General features: G+C 39.2%; 2 protein-coding genes across 22 annotated transcripts in view; one reads left to right on the forward strand and one right to left on the reverse strand.

Moving 5' to 3' along the window:
* Window positions 1–25,413, forward strand: part of LOC106039565 (uncharacterized) — a 506,901-nt gene that overhangs the window by 264,812 nt on the left and 216,676 nt on the right. The window lies entirely within an intron of this gene.
* Window positions 218–3,965, reverse strand: UQCRFS1 (ubiquinol-cytochrome c reductase, Rieske iron-sulfur polypeptide 1). The gene is made up of 2 exons (XM_067004423.1): window positions 3,708–3,965; window positions 218–1,012 (listed from the first exon to the last, which is right to left on the reverse strand). The coding sequence occupies exons 1-2, from the start codon at window positions 3,913–3,915 to the stop codon at window positions 402–404; spliced, it is 819 nt and encodes a 272-aa protein (XP_066860524.1). The 5' UTR covers window positions 3,916–3,965; the 3' UTR covers window positions 218–401.

Here is a 25,413-nt window from a genome sequence, read left to right on the forward strand (position 1 = left end):
AGGATTTTTTTAAAAGGTACTTCTTACTATACTGCAGTAAAAACTAAGTACAAGTAATGAATGTATGTGGTATGGAGAAAGCTGTGGTTCTGTAGTTCATTACTGATATTGAATCAGCATCTCTTCAGGAGGGCTGCATAAACATATTTGGGGTATGCTGTGGTATCTCTGACAAGACACACTAAGTCAGTACACAAACACATTATCATAGTCAGAATGAGTGCTCACTCACAAGTTTTTATTACAATTGAACATAGGGAAGTATTCGAACATACTTCAGGTTGAGTCAAGACAGCTAATGTGTATTCAAGATCATCTGGTTTGACAGCATTCCAGAGGATCAGTTAACCCTTTTGAGTGTACATTCATCAGAACAAGAAAACGAGCAAGCACTTGATTATTCAGCCAACAACAACTACATCATCACTAATAAACTGGTAAGTTGGAACCTCAAGGTTAAGGGGAGCAGGACCTTTCCTGATTCTGCCAGAGGCATCATAATGGGACCCATGGCAAGGGCAGTAATAACCACCAAAATCTCCGGAGTTAGCAATAGGTACACAACCAAGATGAGTGCAGACACCTATTAATATGACCCATTCTGGCTTCTTTACTCTGTCTAAATCATGCTGTGGATCTCTCAGTTTAGACAAATCAACTTCAGCTTCCTGATTAATCTCTGCTTGGGTTCTGTGGCGCACAAAGAGGGGCTTCCCCCTCCACTTGAAAGCCATGTTCTTGCCTTCCGGAATGTCAGACAGCTTGATTTCAATCTTTGACAATGCTAGCACATCAGCAGAAGCACTGAGGCTGGAAACAAACTGGGTGACAGCATTCTTAGCGGCATATGCAGCAGTTACACACATTGTTGCAGTCAGCAGGTAGGAAAACCCTTTTCTAGCTTCACTGCTGCTTTGAGAAGATGCTGTGGCATCTAGCACGTCTTGACGACGGTAGGCAGAGAAGTCAGGTACTGTGACATCATTATGGACACAACGCATGCTGGCAGGTGCTGCAAGGAAAATAATATGAAACGACAACACAAGTTAAAATATATTATGATGTATTTTATGTTAGTTGTTTTTTAATTACATTTTTTGAATGATGGGTAAGTTATTTCAAAGTCTTGGTAGCATTCCTGTAATTATACATTTTATAATTATTATAATTATTTAATTATACAATTTTAAGTTGTAAGCAAATGGTTACTAGATGGTATTTTTGGTAGATAACAAGTGATTTGTGAATCATTCCACCTTGTGAATCATTCCATTTCATTCCGTCAAAATTATATGAAACCTGTTAAGAACATAGTAGGACCTGCAAACAGTTCTGGGTTTAAAGTTTTTGTTGTTGCTTTTTTCAAATTTCAAGGAAAAAATGTTGCAGAATACAGTTACTATCTGAGAAGAAACAGACATTCTTTCTGTTCAAATGTTTCCCTTACAAACATGGTATGAAGAAATTTGATTTCCTTTGACTTAATTTCCATGCTTTTAATAATCTTCAGTGTCATTTTTAAGATTAAAAATGCAAGATCATATATCCCCCTTTACAGAAGTTTAAACTGCTGTCAAAGCTAACTGCCCCAGTAAATAATTTTTAAATCTTTCAGACTCCAATATTTAGTTTTTCAGATTTGGTACATAGAAGTGTTTAGGAATAAATTTAGTCAATATCTAGTTCCCAAACTTTGTGAGATTCCCATTTCAAACCAGTGTGCTAAACTGACAAGATGTGACTGCTTACTAAGAGGCCTTCCATTACCTTCTCCAGTGCAGGAAAGCTGCCTCCCTCAACAAAAATCTAGTATGCTAGGGAAAAGAACACACTAAGGACATTATTTGCTAAAATACAACCTCTGTTACTTGACAAGAACTATTTAGTCTTAGTTTTTTCTAGCAGTTGGCACAAGGTTAACAGAGGTTAATAGAAAGTGTTCGCTCAAAGTACTCAAAATAGATCTCAGAGATCTATATCCAATCTAATGGGGAAAGTATTTACATTTATTTACAATTAACTCAGCAAAGAGAAGATATTTGCTCTAGGATATTAATTGCAGAGAAATTAACTGAAAATTCTCTGAGAGCAAGCCATACTAACTTATCCCAGTACCAAGACATATATACACATTAGTAACCCGCTAATAAGCGTTACAATTAAGCTACTTTTTTTTTATACTCAATGTAAAGTGTGACTATGTTAACTGAAGCTAAGAATAAGACTACATATCAACTACATTAATTACAGATCTCTAGAATTTCCACCTGAACATATCCTTTACAGCTGTGTCAGGTGAAGTCTATGGTTCTAATCACTACACGCACAGCAGTCTCCAAGACTTGCAGGAATATCCTAGTTAACAGCATGATGCAAACTGTTGCTACATGCCCAACATCAGCAGATAAGGAAGCTTATTTTCACTCCAGTAGAAACTGGTTTCTTGAAATGTGCTAAAAATTGCAGCAATTTGAATGGGTCCTTTTTTAATACCACAATGGGACCACCCTAGATTGGCATTACAGATTTCCATGTATGCCTCAAAAAAACCAGAAGTAGCATCAACCTTTTTGTCCTTTCCTGTGTTCCTACAAAAAAGTGGAAGACACTGAACCTGTAAATGTGGTTTGAAATAACACTGTTCAGCAACTCTTTTTATCTCTTAAGAATAATACAGGGCTGCTGATGCAGCACATCAAACAAGTAGGAGTGGCCCTCTATTTCTATCCATTTTCTATATTTTATGAAATGAGTAGGGGATACCATTTTAAAACGTACATGTACTGGGTACAAAAGATCCTTCATTTGGGGAGTAAAGTAACCTTTCAAAAATGTTTCTAGTATCTCATACTAAGTCTATGTAAATTGCAGATCTTTTGTTCCTCTAAAGGGCTTTTTGGCCTAATACATCTCATCTTGGTCAGGCTGAGTGCTTCAGACCAGCTGGCTTGCTATCAGCAGCATAAGCAGGCTGCATTCCGAAAGGCTGCCAATTGCATGTCCGTGGGCACATCCCATCCCTTAATACATGAAGTACACGGCATTAGCCACAATCTTGAAGTCTTGCGTTAACTCGCTGCTGTTAAAGACATCTTGAGGTCAGGACTTGGGTATCACGTCTGCTGACGAATACTTGTTATCCTGCTTTTGGCAAACCGCCTTCACTGGACATAAGCACATGAGCAGATGCAGTTTCCAAGTGATGAAAAGACACACTTGTGAGACCTACAACCACAGTAATAATGGGCTAGGCTATATTGGCATTTCACGTAAAGCCACTGTCTTTCTCTGGCCACAGGTTGGATTCTGCGAGAACTAACTGGAGTAACTTGATGGGGATTTCCTTGCACCTTCCCAAATGCAAAATAAACAGCCACCCAAGTCACCACCAACAAGCAGAACTTCAAGCGCCCTCAGCGCTACACACATTCGCGTTACCACGAGGCCGGCCGCCCGGGACCAAACCGTGCGCCCCGCAGGGCTCCACAAGCACGAGCGGCGAGCGCCGCAGCCGCCGCCGCCGCTAAGCCCCCGCACGCCTCACTTCCCCCCGCCCCACTGGCCCCGCCGCAGGGCTGCCCCGGCGCCGCTGGAAGCCGCCCCCGTCCTCCCCGCCGGTCCCGGTGCCTGCCGCCCCGTCGCGGCCGCCCCTCGGCAGGCCCCCGCGCCCGGCTCCCCGCCGCCCCCCGGCCCGGCCCGGCCCGCACCGTTGAGGCTGGCGCTGGCGACGAGCCCCCCCCGGGCCGAGCGGCCGCTCAGCGACTCCCGGCAGAGCAGCGGCCGCCGCAGGTCCAGCGGCACCTTCTCGGCCCGCAGCGCCGCGGGCGCCAGCGCCTTGAGCGGGCCAGGCACGGCGTGCGCGGCGGCCGACAGGTAGGGCGCGAAGGGCCCGGAGCGGGCGGCCACGGACAACATGGCGGCGGCTGCGGCGCTGCCCGGTCACCGCCGCGACCTTCCCGGCTGTCGCGGCGCGGTGACGTCACAGCGGGGCCGGCCCAGAGCCGCCGCAGCGCCGCGCGGCCCGCCCCGCAGGCGGCTCTCGGCCGGGCGGGGCCGCGCTGCTGGGGCCCGCGGCCTGCGGCCTGCGCGGGGCTCGGGGCGGCGGCGGGAAGGGGCGGCACCGGCCCCGGTGCCCGCGGGTCGGCGGCTGCTGGGGGCTCCGGAGTCTCCCTGGGGCTTGGTTCCCCAAGGTTTTCTGTTCGCGTAAAGCACGTTAGTCACTGGTTTTGCTCTCCTTGGGACTGTTCCATGTCACTGCCAAACAGCTCCATGCTGTTGCAAACATGCTTTTTTTACTGTTTTTTTACTTCATTGAGGTATTTTTTTGAAAGGGCAGTATAGGAAATAATTCAGCATGTCAGCCTTGCTGTATTGAAATCCTATCTTAGAATGCCTCAGATGATACTTGTAAGCAAATTGAAATCATTACATTTTACAGTGTTTCAAAGGATGGTTCAGGAAACACTGCCGGGACATCTGACCAGTCCAGTGCGTCTCCTGTAGGTACAGATCGATTCAAACAAAGCAATGAGATTACAAAACATCTTGGAGGGGTTTACATGTTCTCCCTTGGTACTCACTTGTGACACGATTTGGTGGTGTGTAAATACCAATGAGAAACATTACTTCAAAGGAAACTGCCAGATCTGTGACATGACATGCCCCTTATTATTTCTCCTATTTGTTGCACAGGGTATGATTTTTGCCCCTTTTGTTTCCTTTTCTTAGCTTTTCTGTTTATTTTTTATTTTTCTTTCTTTTTATTTTTTAATAGTTCTATATCAGTTGCAATTCGGGAAGAACTTAAAAATTTTCAGCTTGTCATAGGGGATTTGTGAGTGATCAATTTTACATGTTTGAAAAATGTGAAGCATGTTTTACCATGCACTCGTTAACGTTTATAACGTTGTTTCTGGGGGCATGGGGCAGCTGCCACAGCTTCAGTGTGTGCCATTGCTCATCAGCATGTTCTGCCTGGAGCTCAGGCTGCTCTGGAAGTCAAATGGTTCCCCAGAAACTCATTCTTATTATCAGTGATTAGGAGGGTGAAGGAACACAGCAGCTCTGATTATTGCCAAAAATATATTTCTTCCATTCTCAGTTCACAAATTATCCCTGTAACATGGGCTGAGATGCAAACACGAGTCCAATTTTCATCTTCACTTGGATCGGTTTCGTTCAACTATATGGATGGTATGGGAAGCTTGTTTATTGTTGCACCTATTGATTGGTGCAGTTAGCTTAAGAAAAAAACACCCTCCCCCAACACTCCCACATATTTTAAATACTTCTCTATTAAGGGAAGAAATTTCAGTACACTTGAGGAATCTTTGAAGTGGTTTAGATTATTTATCAAAAGAGTGTACCAAGCTGCTCTCCTGAAGATAGAGTGAGTTGTTTTCCAAAAGCTCCCAACGTATTTTTGAGTAACAAAAAGCTAAATCAAAGGCTCTGCCTTTAGGATTTTTTTCTGGCCATGCATGCTGCTTGTCCCTGTGTGGATGTAGGCCAAGTCAAAGTATTTCATAGTACTGTATTAATGTTACAGAAAGTATTCTGGTAAATTTAAATATTTCTTCTATTAAGAATATTCTAAATCTAGTATAATAGCTGCAGATTTGGCTTGACCTGCAAGGGTAGTCCCCAAATGGTTGATGGTATTACTCCATGGAACTTCTCACATGGAAATAAGATTGTTTTTAAAAGAGCATCCTCTTAAGAGGTATGCCAGCAACGTGCAAAACAGAAATGTCAATTAATTTGTATGTTTAGTTTCTTTAATTAGATAATAAATGTGATTTCATCTTTTTGACTGCATTGCAAAATAATCTGTAGCAAAACAATGCTGCTGTCAGCTCGTTCCTCCATGCAACAGGCAAATGGCATCCTCCAGGCAAATTAAAACTCAGTCCACTCCCAAGGGCAATTCTGGAGGTGGTAGTTTAGTTGATAAAATGAATCTTGGCACATACAGGCTGCACACTCTGAGGAAGGGCAGCAATTTTCAGAGGTGAGGAGGAAGAATACCTTAGTAGTCTTTCCTCCTTTTGCAGCAGGGAAGCTGTTAGTTGGCTGCCACCACAGAGCACTACAGCCTTGACGTACAGACAGGCTTCTGCTCAGGTGGTAGCATTGGAAAGAATGAGTGTCTCGGACTCTTCACTGAAGCACCAACCCAGCCACGTGACAAAGTCCTTCCTCTAGGCAAGGTTCCAGTTCTCTGTAGTAACCACTTAAAGATTTTGGACAATATTCTCACCCAAAACTCGTTTGGGTTAACTGCAAGGGTAAGAGGAGAATAAACATATCACACAGACAAATTCTGGGCTAAAGGAAAGATCCATTCTTTCAATAAAAACTATGGTGAATAAATTAATACCTGTTTATTATTATTATTTTTCATTTATTTATAACATCAATTTTGTACTTGTCACAGCTTCCAAGAGTAAAGTTCAGCTTGGAATACTAGGTGGATGCACTGGTAGGTACATCCTTGCTCTAGTCAAGCCTCGTCACTTCTTCAAGCTTCTAAAATTTTCCCAAAATGCAAAATAAACTTGGCAAAGAGGTTTGTGAGGAAGAAATGTGATCTAAACTATTGTGTAGAACTCTAAGCATGATTTCTCACCTAGTCAACCCAGTCCATGCATACAAGGCTGTGAAGCTTTAGTGTTTCCTACTGGCTATATCGGGAGCTATTGTTGTGAAATTCAGCTGTTGCTAATGATGCTACTGCTAAATTACTTTATGATTGTGCATTTTAAAAGATGTCTCAGTGGAATGGTAGTTTAGGGACTGGCCCTATTAAGATTTATTTAGGGGTTTGACTTTTTCATATAAGTAATTCACTGAGTCTTTTTAACTGGTGTCTGAAATGCACTGAAATATGGTTGTTCTAATTAAGTAGGATGGATCTTTCCCGTTCCAGTGGTATTGATCTATAATTTATTTCTTTCCCAGCAAGTTTTTCACATCTAAGCCTGTATAGATAATGATTTACCCAACTAAGTGCACTGTACTGCTGGTAACCGTAGTTAGTAGTGAAGTAGTAATTGTAGGGGTACTGTGGTGTTATTCTAGAGGAAAAATAATTTGTAGACTACTGGGATTATGAATCAATGTGGAGGTGGAAGTAAATTATATTCAAACAGGAAAGAGAAAATTAGAAAGGACCCATATTTTTGCCAATTTAACAGGATAAATTTTAAAAACTTTATTTTGTTTTACAGAAAAAGACCTAAAGAAACATGATCTTATTTACTGTTCTCAAATAGATTACAGAATTACCGTAATCATAATAAATACCTGATCGGAATCAAAAAGTAATAACAGGGCAAGAGGAAGTTCTTCTAAGGCCATCAGATTTTAATATGCTGAAGATAATTGGTGTTTCACTGTGAGACTGAGCATCTGAGCTAGTGCTTGTAGATGTTTGTTTTTTTTAAAGGATTCTAAGCTTTGACAGTGAGAAATGATCTGAATTCACTAATACAGCTCAGTTGTTCGGGATGGGGCAGAGGTAGCTTTACAATATGTTTTTCTGTCTGGGTGCTACTCCTAGAGACTTGGCAAAATGTGCTTGCTACTTCTAGAGAGTTTTGACAAAATGAGGTAGCTGTCATTTATTTGGAAAACATGATCATAAATGTTTTTAAAACATAAGATGAATTTAAAAATATAACGTGGTCAGAAGATGATTAAAATGTGAAAATATTTCAGCAGAAAAGGCACCTTCTTCTGTTATCAGAGTCCAAAAAAGAGTAAATTTAATTTTCAAATGCTTCAAAATAAGCATATTCCAGTATGTAGGTGCTTCTTTGAGAAGCGCTGTCAGGCTTATGTTCCTAAGTAGCAATAGTGAGCAAGTGTTTGCCAGCCAAATCTGAAAGTTAAATGTCAATACGGTTTTGCGTAAGCCATCTAAACAGACCTCTGTGGTTGCTTTTGTGCCTTCACAAATGTGTTAGCCTTATGAAAATGTATGCTGTTTAATGCTCCTGTCATTTTAAAGTAAAAAATTCTTTTTGCGTTAATACAAATGCTATGATATATCAAAGCTGCAGTATTATGAGATAGCTGCAGCAAATTGTCATAAGGACTTTGGGCATATGCAGTGGTGCTTCAGTGCTTCTTTATGGTGCTCCTTTACATACTATTTTATTCTTACACTTATGTGTTTTTTAGATATTAACTGCAGAACTTGCTTGGGTTTTTGCTAAAGGGTTGGTCACCCTGGGCAATCTGATCTTACCAGACGGTTATGGTTCTTTGAGTTCTTTGCTATCTTGCATTATTTTTATGCTCTGAAAAGTCAGCACTACTGAACTGGAGATTGCAGGATTTGCATTTACTTTTTGGTTTTGCATTGATGATCATTTCTTTTCTCCCTGAATGAGATTTTTCAGAAAGCAAGAAAAAAAAAACAAACTCTTGTTGTGCATTGCTAGCAAAGCAGAAGGTATGCCCTGCTTCATCACGCTGAAAGATGAGTTTTTTCATGCTGTGCTGCAGAGGATGACTGAGAACAAGTGCCTTGTGGACCAGGTGATTTATTTTATCCTCTCTAGTGATGTTTCATGGTCTCACATCTATAAGATGGAGAGTGCAGATGATGCAGCCCAGTCCAGCATCCAGGAACAGGTTGCCCAGAGAGGTTGTGAAGCCTCTGGATGTGGAGATGCTCAAAACCCAACTGGACACAGTGCTGGACAGCCTGCTCGTGCTGCTCCTGCTGAAGCAGGGGACTTGGACTTAAAAAGTCACTTCCAACTCTGTAACTCTCTACAATTCAAACTTACATGCTCATTGTTTACTAAAGAGTGAGAGAAAGCTGATTACTTAGAAGCTTTTAGATAGTCTTGTGAAATACGGTGCAAATGTTGTTGCCTTGCTCTGGTGTCTGCATGGTGCCATTGCTGAACATGGATGTATGATCTCGAAGTATGCTGAGCAAGGAGAATAGTTTCTGGAAGTCATGATGCTCTCTTTCCACTAGATAGCCTTTCCTTTAAAAGCTATTTCTTGCAAGAGTACTTCATACTTTTTTTTTTATTATTATTATTTTTTTAACAGTCTTTGTATAGCTGTGTTGTAATTTTCTTGTGTAAACTTTCCAAAACAGGGGATGTGCCTTTAATGTAGTGGTGTGTGTTGGGGTCTGCAGCCTGTAGGCATTAGATGAAGCCTTCCAATTCATTCACTATTTAGATACGAACACCCTGCTGATAGAGTGGCTCCCAATGTTTGCAGTTTGTTCCCCTGCAGAATTAATGTTCCTCACAGTGATGTAAGTTTTGTGATGGGGTACTAGGGAAGCTGCTAAATAAATTTGAATACAAATTTGTGTACATCTCTGTAACCAATACAGTTTGTTTAATGATAAAATTATAGAGATCTTTTGATAATTATATATTTTTGTTCTTTGAGGTTGGCCTATCACTCAGAAAAGTACCAAGATGCAACCAAAAGTATACAAAAAGTGAGGATCAAAAATGGATAGTAAAAAGGAGAGAAAAATCTTCTAACAGTCAGTTTGTCAAACATTCCTCTGCCACTCCCCAGTTAGCTGAAGTGCTAGCACTTCACTGCTACAGTCTAAATCTAAATTCTTTTTTTTTTTTTTTCCCCAGCCACGCAAGAAATAATTTGAAGTACCAAGAGCAAATAAGTCAGGCAGCAGCTTTTTAGCCCTCTTTCTGTTAATGCAGGAGTAATAGGCAGGAGTACGCAGCTTTAGGACCCATCTTATTCTAAATCTCTTACATCCCTGTTTGCTAATGCCAAGATACTTTGCCTTGAGTGGAAGGGCATGGAATATCCAGCTCTGGCAGACAGTCTCTCAACTTTTTGATTGTAAAATGAGAGACATAGGAAGAAAGAATATTTCCTGCCCCCTCCAACCAACCAACAAACAAACAAACAAACAAACAAAAAAGCTGAAAAGCTGATGAGGCAAGTGGAATGGGCAAGAGGAATATGATTTTCCAAATCTATTGTAGAGAGAAAAGAGAATAAAACCATTACACTTAATTAAATAATAAAAAGACCAAGCCTAGTATTATGTTAAAGATTTACATGGTTTCCTGCTGGACAAAAAGAGTCACATATAACTGAAATGGATAAGATCTGATCACACAAATCAGAGATGGCAACAAAAAGTGTCCAACCAAGCAGAAGCCAACGGCTAGCTGTTAACTGCCTGGGGCAACATCAAAGGCTGCTCAGCCAGGCACCAGCCAAAGGCTGAGGGTGTTGCCTGGAGCACCATCAAGGACAGCTAATAGCAGCATTGGTTCAAGGGAAACTATTTTCTCCCCTTCTTTTCCTTTCTCCCTTCACATTGCATGAAAAATCCCTCACACTTTCACCTCTTGAGGGATGTGGATTTGACTCACAGCTGGCTCCACTACTACATATATTGTTTGCTTTTTACAATGTGCCAATTCCACTGTTTCAGTTGGCCAGAAAAACACATGGTGTTACTTCAGGCTTTAGCTGTAAATGCTGGAACTCACTCTTCTGTCATTGACAGCATCTCTCTCACACTGCACAATTAAGCACAAATGTTATAAAAATAGAACATTTATAACATTTCAGAGAGCCTTAAATTATTGATTACTCAGAATAGAGATCTCTGCAGGGCTAAGAAAAGCAGAAGTAGAGAAAGGGAATAGTAGCACCAGAGTAAGCGTGCTGCTTGATGCAGGGCTACAGAATCTCGCCTGCTACCACCTGTATATATCTGTGCCCCTGTGAAACCTATTTTGGGTGAAGAAGCAGAATGAGAAGGTCAAAATAAAAAAGGTGATGAAGGAAGCTTTTCTCAATTTTGTGGTGTATATTACAGATCTTGATCAACATTAGGTGCTTGTAAGCCTCTCCCTGATGCAAGGTTGCTGGACCTTGGCTTCTAAAGAGCATGAGGCAGATAACAAATAAATAAATAATAATAAAAAACCTCTTTGCCATTATCTGCCTCATTTTTTATTTTTTATTTTTATTTTTTTATTTTTTTTAATTTTATTTTATTTTTCATTTTCATTTTTATTTTTTTTAACGGAGTGGTTGGCAACCAAGAATCATACCATTATGAGCTAATGCAATGAAAATGTCCACAGCTCATAACTTTTTCCTTTTCTTCCCCCTTATAATAGGCACGCAAAGACTTTGCCTGTAGCCTTTCCTCATCTGTGTACTTGAGTTAATTGTGGGACTACATTCTAAAATAAATTATGACTAGTTTGTAGTGTGTGTATCTCCCTTGCTTTCAGCTGGGTTGCTCCAGATCTGTGTTACTGTGAGGCGCATCTAGTTTAAAAATACCATGCTGAGAAAAAAGCTGGCCTTAGTCCTAAACTCTGGTATTGATCTCTGTGTGCCTCAGGGAATAGGGAACAATACGTGTCTAATGTGTACCTGAATTGAGCTAATTGCACGCTGTAGCTGTAATCATCTAAATGTTCTCGTAACTATTACTAACCACTTGCTTCATTAGTAGTAGCTCGTGGAAAACTGCCTATTATGCAGAGGATATTTTTTTTTTATTAACTACTTATTGTTTTCTAAATGCAATACCTTTTTTCTCTGTCCTTCAGTGTAAAAATGATAATTAAGAGGCTTCCTGTCTATTTGTGCATAGTTAGGAGAATAACTGTGCTACTAGGGCTGTTCCTAATGGTCCCAAGTTAAGTTCCTTCCAGTATTCTTATTGTTCATATTTCATATTTTTAGTGACCCTTTGGTGCAATAAGTAGACGTACAAATGAAAACTGCTGAGACAAACTTAAGAAACATTCTCTACTCAGGGGAAAAATAAGAATATAATATGGAAAGGATTAGAAAACTTTAGAAGTTAGGGTGAAATTTAGTAGAACAAAGTACGAGATTATACAAGGTAATTTAAAGATTTGTATTAACCATTTCTACCATCAATATTAGATCTCTCATAGGAAGTGACAGGAGAAGGAAGATCTGCGTGTGTGATGGGTGATCAAGTTATAACTGTGCATGGGATCTGTTAAATAGCGATGCTGTGGGATGCTGGAGCGCATGAAGTTTTTCAGTAGATACAGGAAATTCATTTTATTATACAAAGTCACATCCTAGTGGATTGCACTTCCTGGTCACAATTAGATATGTTTGAGAAGGGTTAAATCAAGCTTTAACTAATGAGGAAGAGAGCTGCTAGGACAGCAAGGGGCGAGGCAGGGCAGTGCAGCGCTATGGGAGGAGCAGGCCGGCTGGGGCGTTCCCCAGGCACCCACCTGCCCTCCTGCTGTGGCTGGCCTTGAACTTTGCCTGCATCCTTTCACTTCGCCTGGGCTGGAACGCAGCTGTTTTGGTGCCTGGCATGGGCATGCTGCATGCACATGCTCCAAAATGCTTGTTTGACCTAGAAAAACAAAGCACAAGGAACAAATATGGTTGTGGTAAATCTGTTCCGTTGAGCATGAACCGACGGAGAGGAGGAAAAGCTGTCTGAGGGGAAGACCATATGGGGAAATGCATTCAAAGTACACTTAAATGTATTTAGGCTGGAAATTAGTGTGGTAAGGAGGCAAGACAATGAACCATTTTGAAACTTGAGTTTGGCGAAGTGAGAAAAATATTTGCAGATTCAGTGACATGGAAGGTACATCCTACTCACATATCGCCTTGAGACCTTGCAGGTTGTGTGTCTATCTGTTACAGGGCGGTCTCTGAGTAATCACAGAGGTTCAGATGGTCATCTTGGTTGTCATGGGTTTCTGTGGACATACTTGTTCAGTTAAATAAACAGCTAATCTGAAATGAACAGTGCAGTTGAGAACAAATACATTGACTTCAGTTACTCAAACAAATATGCTCTCAAATTTGACACAGGATGTTAATGCAAATAAAAATGTAGATTCTGACTGAAAGCTCATTCAATGGAAGTAGAAAACTGTGAAAAGGTTTTTGCTTTTCAACAGGCAGGGATCTAAATAAATTTAACGATACTGGTGTGGTGTTATCTGTGAAGGGAAGTGAAAAAGGGTGGTGTTTTCAGTGTAAATGTGTACATGAAATTTTGTCCTGTGTTATTGGAGCCTGTGTTACTTTCAGTGGTAACACTACGGGTGCCTTACTGAGATGTGAATTACTAGAATTAAATACTGATTGTACTAGTTAGAGCAGGAAGGCCTTGTACTGGCTTTCCATTCAGGTTAGTTCTCTTTTCTTTGTATACTGCTGCAGTCTCATTCATCTTTCTTTTGGACTAGGTATAGTTACTGCAATTATGCTGAACAGTGACAAATTCTGTCATGGTATTGTTGTGAAGGCATACTTTCTGAGGAGAGAAGAAATCTAAAATTTTCACTTGTGTACTGAAGTCTGAAGAGACAAACTATAATGCATTAAATTGATAAAGTATCCTTCACTAAGGCACATCATTAATTTTATATTATGGCCTTACCCTGTAAAAGGTTGCTGGCTTTCTTAAAAGAAGGCCCATGCGCTGCCTTGCTATGTAAAATGGATAATATGGTCTAAGAGAAATGTTAGTAAAAGATCATGACCCATTTTTCATGAGCTTTATGTAGGGTAATGAGCAGAGTTGCTGCAGTTGCAAGGGTCTCTCAAAAAGCAGATGGAATAAGTTGTGGCATGTTTCCAAATGGATATAATACTACCTGTTCTGAAAATTAAGAGTATAAAGAGGTGCCAAAGGAGCAGGCAAAATGTTGGCAGACAGTTCACAGTCCAGAATGAAAGCAGTGTAGGGTTAAAGCTATCAGCTCCACTAATCTCACACTGATACGTCCCTTTGCCATCATTAGCTTATGTGGGGCAGCTTCATGTCCTCCATATAAAATTTCAAAAAAATAACACCAGCTTCATTCGTATCGAGAATGGCATGAAAATACAGCATGAAAACAGTGTAGCAGGGCCAGCAATAATTTATTCCTTATCTAAATTTGAAATAAATAATACTTTGGAACAAAAAAGTCATCTTGTATTCTGTCCAGGCCGACTTCAGCCAATGTTTTGCCAGACACAGCAAGTATGAGCAAGTATGTTGGTTACAGGAAAAACCGGGCGTACTAAAATGTTGCTTTATATTTTCTGAATTTCACTCTGAGGATACTATAAGCAGAGAAGCTTTTAAACATTGCACAAGATGATGCTGTTTGGTTCTTTAAGAGCCTCATTTGAAAGCCTCAACATAAGCCTCATTGAAACGTTTTTCCAGGGTTTGTCTCTGCAAGAAAATTGACAACAGTGCCATAGTGGAAACCTCTCAAAAATAAGCTACAGCTCCTAGCAGCCACATCAGTGCTTTGTCAGCCACGCTGGAGACAGCTCTGACACTCAGCCCGTTGGTAAAGATTGACTTCTGTCCACAAGGTCCATGAGATAAAAACCCTTGGATGAAAGAGGAGATAAGTTCAGCTGACGGTGTAGACTTACTTGGTAATAAAAGTCCTATTACTCTGGAATAATGAGTGAACTAGTTATTAAAACAAACAAATGAACGAAAAAACTTCTGGCACAAAGTTAACATGGGGTACATAGGAGATGAGCCATTTTTATTTTGCAATGGTTCTTTTGGTCAGTTCCTTTTTGGGGATTTAAAGAAAAATTCTCACTTACTGACTTTTTCCTTAATCTCCTTCTATCAGCTGGTATGACATACTTCCCAACATCTTTAGAAGAATGACCTGCTTGTTGTTCCCACAGAAGCAGGACTCTTCAGCTGACTTCCCCCTTCTGGTCTCTGGTGTCCCCCTCTGCTTTTGATTCTTGGAAAGAATGATTTCAGGGAATATGCATTTTATATGCTCTCGGCTTTGCTTTTTCCTACACTGGTCAAATTATCCTGCTGTAGCTCATGATTTCCTCTGTGTTCCTAGGTTTCTTTTCATGCATGATGGCTGCCACCACTGCTACTCCACTTCAAGTTTGCTGATGTTGCTTGGGCTGTCTGGTTTTGAACATTATTTCTGCAAAGTTAGAATTAATCTGGGGAGTTTGCTTCCCAATTGTGATTTGTTATGCAAATTTTAATTAATTAATTTTATTTATAGAAACAGGTGAACTCTGCATAGAGTCCTGCATACTAACTCTGTTCTCTGGTGGAAAGTTCAGCAACAGTGTGATAGTTATGGTATTATGTCCAAATGTACTTTCCCAAGTACAGGATAAAAAGACAAAAGTAATGTTATTAGGTAGAGTTAAAAGTTAGTTTTATGCTTTACATAAAATATAGCAAGTACAAGATCAGTGAATCACTTTGCAAAGCAATCCTGGACTGGGTTTTTCTCTTTGCAGAAGAGACTATAAATCGGTTTATGGATGTTTATGAGCTCTCCCCTACGATCCATGTAATAAATGTGTAGGATTGAGAAGCACTGTCTGTTTTTCTCCTAGTTTTTTTTCATGTACTTTTTTCATCTTTTTTAATAAAATGCAGGAAATAATAAAGTGCACATTCGATTGCACCAACTGAAATCTGCAGGTGATACAATTTATCTTACTGGGTTTAGGATCCTGTACTTTTGTGAACAGACTTCTTTCTGAAATTGGAGGGGATGGACAGCTGGATTTGGATTACCTGGAATTTAATAATTGCAAGAGCTGTCTATGGTCTTTATTTTCATATAGGTCTTTCTGTGTCACATCAAAGATTGTTCTTTGTTCTCTCTCTCTCTTTTTTTTTTTTTTCCTTTTTCCTTTAATTTTAGGTGTGTTGGTTTTCTTTTTGTTTGGTTGCATTTTTTAATTTTATTTTTTATTTTTGCCTTGAAATGAAAATAAGGGACCTCAGTAGCTCTGAGGACTTAGGCATCCATCTCCTTGTGTTTAAATTTCCTAGGAAAGCTTCTGCGGGAAAAATATGATCAGGTATAAATTCATTCACTTGAGCACTCGAGTCTTTAAGATGCTTCTTGTGGTTGTGAGTTGCTTTTTTTTTTTTTTTTTTCCTCCTTCTTTGGTTTAACACTGATTAATAATTCATCTGTCTATCTACCATGACTTTCCTTTCCAGGTGAAAAAAAAAAAAGTGATTTGCCATATAACATTTTTAAAAGGCTTAAATTAATGAACACTGTAAGTAGGCATATTGGTAGCAGCATCCTGACCTAAGGAAGCAATTGAATCACCCATCTCCAAGAAAGATAAAAATAATATTCAATAAGAGTTGTTTCCACAGTGAGAAATAGAGAATAAATTTCTTAAAGTGAACTTTTTAAGTACTCATTTGTGTGGAAGGAGGAAAGAGTAGCCCTAAAATACTTAATGCACTGAAGAAACAAGAGCAAAGGCTGAAATAGCATAATCCTTTCCTCTACAAAAAATGGAAATGGGAAAGAACAGACTAGGGAAGCAGACCTTTAAATATTGTAATTAATTATCTTGAAGAAATTGCTGTGAATGAGCACATTCATTGTACTTATGCTGGCAGGAGAGCATGTCTGTGGGAGCACAGAATGAAAATTCTCTGAATAAATAGTGGGCATCCCTTGTCTACATAAAGTTCCCATCAAATTTCTACAGAAGTGCATGAACAATGATATAGTTGTCCTCATGCCTCCAGGACAATGATTTGCCTTGATTGTCATGAAAATCTGAGTTGAAATACATATTCCGTTCCTATTGTAAGCATCGTGTGACCGTGCTGCTTGATTTTAGGGCCTGACCCAGCTCTCACTGATGTCAGCTTTTTACTTTAATGGCAAGTGAATTGGGCCAGCCATGGTTACTTATGATCTCTGTCAAACAAGTATCCATTTCAGTTACCAGTGATGTCATTGCAGTTTGTAAAATGATCTGGCACTGTAATAGTGTCTATAAATGCCAGATTGGATTACTGGGGCAATGGGAGAATCAAATTTTTTTCAGTGCTGTGAAAAATGGGGTCAGCCTCAGAGCCACAGCTAGCCTGGAAATGAGGTGGCACCTGAGCTGGTCAGGGAGAAAGGAACAGGCTACCTCGTGGAAGCACGAGGAGATGGAGTAGGTCAAGACTGAAATATTTACTGACACTATTGAGCTCATTGAGTTGTATGTTGCCTTCATTGGAAGCAGAATTTCACTTGAAATATACCTGAATAAGGGAAATTTTATGAGCAGTTGACACGTCTACCCTCTTGTCACCTCTCCCTCATTCTTCTCCTTTTTCCTTGCATTTCAATATTAGAAATTGTTGGATAATTTATCAGTTCTGTTTGAGGCATGACAAAACTTGGCAGAGAGTACAAAGTTGGAGTAAGTCATTCTATAATAGTTCCAGATCTCTGGTAATCATTAATTTTGAGTAAAGGTGATTTTCTTTTCAACTGCATATCAGAAAAGTATCTCTCTGTGTGACTAATAGGACTTCATGGACATGATGAGCCTCCTGGGAGCCTTCAGGGAAAAGAGCAGCATGACTGCATGTTATGTAGTCATCCAGGGGAATCTGATCTTTTTTTTTTTTTTTTCCAGAACTTTTATAGGAACTTGGTCATTTTGTTTGTCTGATTGCAAGACCAGGTGAAAATGTCACAGAACTTGAGATGGTACTTGTGAGATGTAACAGATCCCTTCCACTGTGAGAGCAGAGGAAATCTGACAAGTAGTGGAGAACTATATGTGACTTGATGTAATTATTTTCATTTTACACTTCCATGTAGATTTGCTTGAATTGCTAGAGAATTATAGATTGGAGTTTAGTCAGACAACTGTCAGTTACATTTTCTCAATATTCGTATTGAAGATTTTATTTTAAGTGGCTCACAAAACACTTTTTACATTTTTAAATTGCTTCATGAGTATGGATCAATCAGCAAAATATAGCAGTAATGAGTTCCTTTTAATAGCAAAGAGCTCACTAATTATAAAACTGATTATATAAACCAAGATTTTTAGCCAACAAAAAGGCTCCTGCAGGCAGTGTCCTTCCACCTGCTGGGGGGCAGACAATTCTAATTAAAACAAAAAGAAGACAAAATATTTTTTCTTTTTAATATGTTTCAAATTCTTGGGGAAAAAGTGTGGGTTCACACGTTCTATATGTAACATCATCTGAAATAGCAGATACTTCTACAGGTCTTTGAAAAGACTACTCCCACCAAAAAGTTTAAAAAATAGCTTACAAAAACAACTGTTTTTTTTCCATCCGAAAGGTAGGTCTTCCAGGTCTGAGGTTTAATCAGGGGCCTGCAAGGGAACATGTGTTTGCCATTGATTTTGTTGTTGCCAGGATGTGTTTTCTGGTTTTCGCTCTGCAGCACAACCTGTGCGGCAGCAGGGGGATGAATGCCGTGCGCTGGTGCCCAGCAGGAGGTCCTGGTTCTCCCCAGCCTTATTGTCCGTGGGCTCTGGAGAACTCTGGTCAGCTGAGTCTGCTCAGAATTCTCTTATGGGCAGCTTTAAGTATGCTCAAAGGGAAGTTAAAATGAACATTTGAAGAATGCTCTGGATTTGTAGCTATTGGAAAGCCAGGGGATGGTCTATTGTTTATGGTGTTGGGCTGGAGTTTGAGAAACTTGTGGGCTTGCAGGCAGGTTGGGCAAATTGCTTTTCCTTTTTGTGCCTCCTCTGCAGTGTGCCTCACTAATACATGAAAAATCATAAATTGCCAAGAGGCTGGGACAGAGTAAGGTAACTAAATAGATTTCATGCTGAAAGAAGCAAAGAAAAGTAAGTCTAAAAGCTTTTCCTTTTTTTTTTTTTATTTTTCCCCAAAGGAAAAATGAGTTCTGAGAGGTACACGAACCCCTTTCCTTTTAGACAATTTGGAGGAAGAGAGCCAACAGTGGAGTATCCCTTGGGACTACTGCCTGATCTAGACCTAGTGTCTGCATGCCATTCATGGCACTAATGTTACCTTAATACTTACTGGAAAAAAAAAAAAAGAAAAGAAACCACAACTAGTTTCTGTTGGATTTATTGCTATCACACAGATTAGGTTGTTGGTACCATGGAAACAGCAGTTGTCAAAAAGCTTATTTTCCTAATTATTTATCTGAATATGGAGATTTTAATGCAGTTTGACCTTTTTCAGTCATTTTTCCACATGCTTTTTATTTATTGCAAATCAGCTGGGAAAGCTTCACAACACATAGTTCAAAATCTATAAGCAAGGTTGCTGGAGGCAATGCTGAACACCTCACAGTAAGAACTGATGCAAAGCCCGATTTTATGTAGAATAACAGCAAATGACAATGTTACTGAATATTCAATGTCTCATTTTAAATGTATGTGTGCTCAGCTTTGCTTCTTGTGGCTAGCTCTACTTATCAGAAATTCAAATCCTTATTCATGTTTTAAGTAGACCGAGATGTGTACAAACTTTTAGCTCCTAGAAATACCCCATTCATAGCAGAAAGATATTTGTGAAACAGAATGGATCGCTTTTTCCACAGTTGATTTTGTTTTGCTCTGTGGGTAAATAAAGAAATTCAGTTTTCAATGGTAGAAAAATGGTATTTTTTATGTGGTACAATTCTTTAAACTGTAAATGAGAATCCCCTGCCTTCCTTTTCTCTGTGGGAAAATAGATCATTACCTTTTTTTCTTGAATATTGTCATTCAAAACAAATCTTAATTTTTAATAACGAAAGTAAAAAATGAAAATACCAATTTTTATTTTAGTGGGATAAAATTGTTTGTTTGAATGTCAGGAACAGAATATTAATGTTTTTGTACAGAGAAAAGTATATGAGAATTGTATTATTGTACATTTATTTAATTTATTCTGCCTGTAGGTATTAATTTAATTCATTTTCATTGGTTTAAAGAATGTGTTTGAGCTAAAATATTATGCTCAAAGGCATCAGCGAGCAACATAATAGGACTGCACCTGTAGTTCAGAGTGAGGAGATAAAACAAAAAGGAAACTGTTATTCCTAAGGAGAATTAAAAAGGAGGGGGGGGAAAGCCCTTTTTAATAATGTTTCGTTTTCTTCCTTTTCAGTACAAAGTGATAAAAGGAAATAAATTCATGTTCCAAGCCTCAGGCATAGTGTAAGGTCATTTACGAGGATGTTATCTTCATGGAAGAAGAAAAGTTTGTCAGAAGTTGTTAATGTTGAAAGTATGGAAAGTGGATTAAAATATTACAGGGACAAAAAAAAACCAAACAGATTGTCAAGATGACAGAATAAACTTGTATACCTATTTTCCAATTTTCATCTCAACATGAAAACACAGTGTGATACTAAGTTTCAGTGAAAAGAAATAGAATATATTGGTCAGCAGCTTGGTAGGAGGGAAATCATATTTTTGTAGAGCAGATATCGGGTTTGATAAAACAGAAACACGTTTCCTAAATTAGTGATTGTGTTTTCTGCTGCAAGAATGGTTCTTGGACAATGTCCATTTTTTGCCAAGGCTGTATGAAAAGTCCTGCAAACAGCCTTTTCCAAATACATGTCACTGTATGGATGTCTGATCACTGGGGACTTCAGGTAGTTTAGACAATGGCTATTATACCATTTCTGTTGCGTAATTGGTTTACTTAAATACAGGGGCCAGCGAGCAGCAAATGAAAGGGAGATGGCTATATAAACAAGGAAGAAACACCGTCCCAATTTACAGTGTAACTTGAAGAAGTTCTGCTGTGAAGGAGATGGTATGTTCAGTTCCTGGAATTGGTGTGGATGCAGTGACAGAGTTGAGCTATCGGACAGCATGACTGGAAGAAGACCAGATGTAAGCAAGGGCCAAATCCAGTGTGCAATATTAATTCTTCTGATGCCAAAGTCTGGGTGCGTTGGTAGGCTTGATGATAAGAAAGGATTTATAGAGATATCTAACTTCAGTTTGAAACAGGACAACTTGCCTGAGGAACTAAACAGAAGGAAGGTAGAGTTTCGTAACAGTGTTGTCAGAAGTGCTGGTAGAACAGAATGGGTTTTTAATGGAGTAATTATGTCAACAGTTTCATACAAAAGTGAGTGTGAATCTTCACTTCCATATTTTAGTTATCGCTCTGGTTAAGGGCCGTTTAGCTCTAGAGTTCAGACTTACCATAAAAAGTAGCACTTTTTAATGTCTTTCAGTCCTACCTTTGACTTGTGCAGCAATTCACTATCCAACTGGAAGAAAGTTATGTTCTTTTTCTCAGCTAGAAGGGAGAGTGTCTTAGACTTCAGTTTACCAAGTATTACCATAAGAGCTATGATCCTGCCAATGCCAATTCTGGAAACTGCTGTAAAGTGTGAAGTTTTGAGGCATACTTAAAAAAAAAAAAAAAAAAAAAAAAGGCAACCCAAAACAAAACATACAAGCAACAACGAAAACAAGTCTTGTTTTCACTGCTAAATATAGAATATTGGATCTATAGCACAAGTACTTCATTATTATGGACAAATTAGAACCATTTCTTATGATATCCTTATTTCCTGGTAACTGCATTTTCCATTTGGCTCTGGAAGTATCCTCTTCAGTAAATCTATAAAAAATCATTGCATGGTACTTCAGTTATTTGATAATACAAATCCATTCAAATCTCTGAAGCTGTTTTGGCTTGAAGCATGACTTGCTTTTTGCCTACCTGTTGCAATTCCCTTCCCTTCCCTTCCCTTCCCTTCCCTTCCCTTCCCTTCCCTTCCCCCTTCCCTTCCCTTCCCTTCCCTTCCCTTCCCTCTTCATAAGCCATTATCCTCTTTCATTGAGGAAAGAAATGAGAAATGTAAAATTTGGAAGAAAAGAATATTAATGGATGTATATGACAGTTGAAATGCATTTGAATTGTTTTTTATCTTTTGTCACTAGCAGTGCTTAATACCAAATTCCCCAGAGCCGTGTGATTAATACAGTCTTTATTCCTGTGAGAGAAGTATTTTCTTCCACAGAATTTTCCTTCTTTTTATTTGCATAATTGTTTGCCTTGAATGTAACCATAACAGGAAAACCTGTTAAAGGCATCATCTATCCATTCAAGCATGGACCCTACTGTCTCTATTGAGCATCATTAGATTTTTATTTTTTTAAATTTACAGCAGTTTATTGAAATAGCTTTTTGTGTGGCATAAAATAAAATAAAATTTAAATTAAATTAAATTAAATAAACCTTCCCTCCTTCTCTAGTGTTGTTTTTTGTTTTGTTTTGTTTGTTTCTTGTATTGCTGTTTTGTTGTTTTTGCTAGTTCACTTCTTTTACTCACTACATGATTATTTGGCTTAGGTATTTTGGGGGGCGAAGGGAGTTGGTTAGAGGTGTATTTTATTAATGTCTACTGTGTAAATTCTGTTAAGTGGTCTGTATCAGCAAGTCAATCAAATCATTTCAAAATACTCATTTAGAAGGGTCTGTTAGAGGCCAGTGCTTTTCCTTAAAATCCTTTTCCCAACCAAGGAACAAAAATCTAATTTTTTCTTTGTGGATTACTGTCCAAGGCTCCTAGGCAATCTCCTGAACTGATTCCCTCCTTTCTTTCTTTGAGACTGAGTTTTCGTCCCCATTACAAAAAGGGCACTGCTGGCAAAATACACAGCCTGCAGGGCTCTGGAATTCTTTCCCTGGTCCCCTTGGTCAAGGAGTGTGGAATAAGGACTTCTCAAAAAGGTGTTTTCAATGATGTAAAAAAAGCTAGATTCTCACTGGACGTTTGTGGTACGTTTTGTTGGTTCATGCTTCTATATACTGAAGCAAGGAAACATAATTTGGATTTTATCTTGTCTTATGACTATCTTTAATGGCTGTAGGGAAGTAAAGCTCTTGGACTAAGGTGTGTTAGTTTGTCTCCAAGTAAATTACAAAATGTGATCATTTTCTGTCCACCCTAAAAACTGTGAGCTGAAGGCATTTTTCTTCTCCTTTTACAAGTTCACAAATTACTTTAATAAAAATGAACCTTTTTAAAATTTTATTTTATTTTATTTTTTATTTTTTTAACAGAATGTTGTGGTTTAACCCGGCTGGCAGCTAAACACCACACAGCCGTTCGCTCACCCTCCCCCCTCCCTCTCTGGGATGGGGGAGAGAAACGGGAAAGTGAAGCCTGTGAGTTGAGATAAAGACAGTTTATTAAGACAGGAAAATAATAATAACAATAATAATAACAATAGTGATAATGGTAATAGTATTAACAATAATAATGTGTAAGAAAACAAGTGATGCACAATGCAATTGCTCACCACCCGCTGACCGATGCCCAGCCTATCCCCGAGCAGCCGGCCCCCCACCCCGGCCAGCCACCCCTATATATTGTTTAGCATGACGTCAGATGGTATGGAATACCCCTTTGGCCAGTTTGGGTCAGCTGTCCTGGGTCTGTCCCCTCCCAGCTCCTGCTGCACCCCCAGCCTGCTCGCTGGCAGGACAGAGCAAGAAGCCGAAAAGTCCTTGGCCTGGTGTAAACACTGCTCTGCAACAATTAAAACATCAGCATGTTATCAGCGCTCTTCTCATCCTAATCCAAAACATAGCACCCTACCAGCTACTATGAGCTACTTAACTCTGTCCTAACTGGAACCAGGACACAGAAGATTGGGAATGAATAAAACACCATCATGCAACTGGCTTGAAAATCATGGAGATGCATTTATTCAGATGGCGCTTCCTCTTGTATTCCCTGATATTGAGGCAACCTTTATAGTCTGCACAATGATCAGCTCTATGTCAATTTTAATGATGGCATTTGGCACTGAGCTGCTACACTAACGGAGCCTATAGTAGTTCCTGAGCTGTGCTGAAAGACTCTAGTGTATCAGACTAGCTGTTTTGATTTTGTTTTTCAGTTTCAGAACATGGAACAGTTTTTCTCTGTTTTCCACAAGGAACATCATCAATTGAATAGAGGAAACTTTCTATAGTATATGAAAAATCCCATGTTTTTGTTATGCTTTATAGTAATTTTCCGTTTATTTCTTTCTGATATTACACATTTGCAAAGACCCACTTTGACAGATAATAACTGATTTAAATAGCAAACATCAAATACAAAAGGTGTATGAATACTAAGCAAAACAAATCTTGACAAAAGGTGAACAGACTCTGCAAGGGTGAGATTGTCTGCATGTTTCAATGTCTCTTTTAGTGGAATCATATCTTTACTTTCAATTTCCTCTTTAATGTAACATACATTCTGTAAATATTGTTGCTACTGACAAGAACATCAATTCATGTTATTCACAAAGAGACTTTCAGTATTCAAGAGATGAATAGCAAGCAGGAGAAACAATTGCTTGTGTTTTTATTTCTTAACATATATTCTTCTGTTAAAAAATGGAAGCAGAGTCAATTTACGCTTATCAAACACATACTGCTTTGGGGAAAAGCACTGATTTTAGCAGAAAGCCATATACACGTGAAGGGAGGTAAGTTTGTTCAAATATATTTATTTCCTTTATGTATTTTAAGTGGTTTGCCAAATAAAAATGATTGGGGGACTGAGATATTTTTGTAAGAGTTACGAAATTAGTGGTTGTGAAGGGATCATTTTAACAGATACTGTACTTAATAGTTTTGCTTAGAGTAAATGGGGTAAGAGGTGCAGATGTGGATGTTCCTGTGGACAAAAAAAATAGTTATGTTTAGTCACCATAAGAAAGCAATACTATGTATGATTATATGTCAGTATCCAGCAACAGCACTTTGTGTTCAGCCTTAGTCCTTCCGCCGCACTTATCCATATGCTGCTTTAATTCTCTGAAGTCAAGTGGGCCATGTGCATACTTCAAATCAAGTGGGTGCACAAGTGCTTGCTGAATTGGAGTCTTATTCAACTTAGTCATCAATGTGAGTAAATAGCAATTTAAATAAAATTTGGGGGCTACAGTAGAAAGGTGTTGACACTATTAAAGAGCTGCACATCCAAAAAGAAGGGTTCCAGGTGTGGAAGAAAATAGCAGAAAGACATCCTCTTGGAATATGCTTAGTCCATGCAGGCAAAGCTCAATGGAAAGAAGATGTGGAGCAAAAAATGTGTTATTTCCCATTCCCTACCCATTGCCCACCTGCCTTGTCTTGCTGTTTGCCTAGCTCCAGCAAAAATGTAAAATACGCTCCTAAAAGGCTGGTGTACGAATGCAAACAAGCAGCTATTAAAATGTGTGCGGAGCAAGCTTATGATATCAGGGCTGGAAAAGGAGTTACTGAATATTTCCCACATTCTAATCATTATGAACTACAGGTGCTTGTCACATCTGAGGATTAAAGTTAAAATCGGGAAAAAGATTTGAGTCATTCTGCCAGTACAATGTGGCAAATTGCCAAGGAAGTCTAGGCAAGAGTTTTAGCTGCAATAAACACCACAGTGTGTTGCTATCTTCTGCCTTTTTCAGCTGAAATTGCTTTGCCATGACAAAGTGGAGACCACCAAAGCCAGTAGTCTTTAGGAGTCATGTGTACACCAAGAGACACTGGGAGAGGCCATGCAGAAAACTGCTTCTGCTGTGTAGAAAAAGCATACGTTGTTTCTAGTCTTTTACTTTCTATCTATTTATTTATTCGTTTAAGCT

This window comes from Anser cygnoides, chromosome 12, assembly GCF_040182565.1.
Source record: "Anser cygnoides isolate HZ-2024a breed goose chromosome 12, Taihu_goose_T2T_genome, whole genome shotgun sequence".
Classification (NCBI taxonomy): Eukaryota; Metazoa; Chordata; class Aves; order Anseriformes; family Anatidae; genus Anser; species Anser cygnoides.

What these genes read in the sequence shown, in the direction of transcription:
- UQCRFS1 (XM_067004423.1), bottom strand. Translation starts at nt 3,915, where the DNA reads ATGTTGTCCGTGGCCGCCCGCTCCGGGCCCTTCGCGCCCTACCTGTCG. An exon ending in CGCCAGCGCCAGCCTCAACG is followed by an intron (nt 1,013 to 3,707) that starts GTGCGGGCCGGG and finishes TTTTCCTTGCAG; the next exon opens with CACCTGCCAGCATGCGTTGT.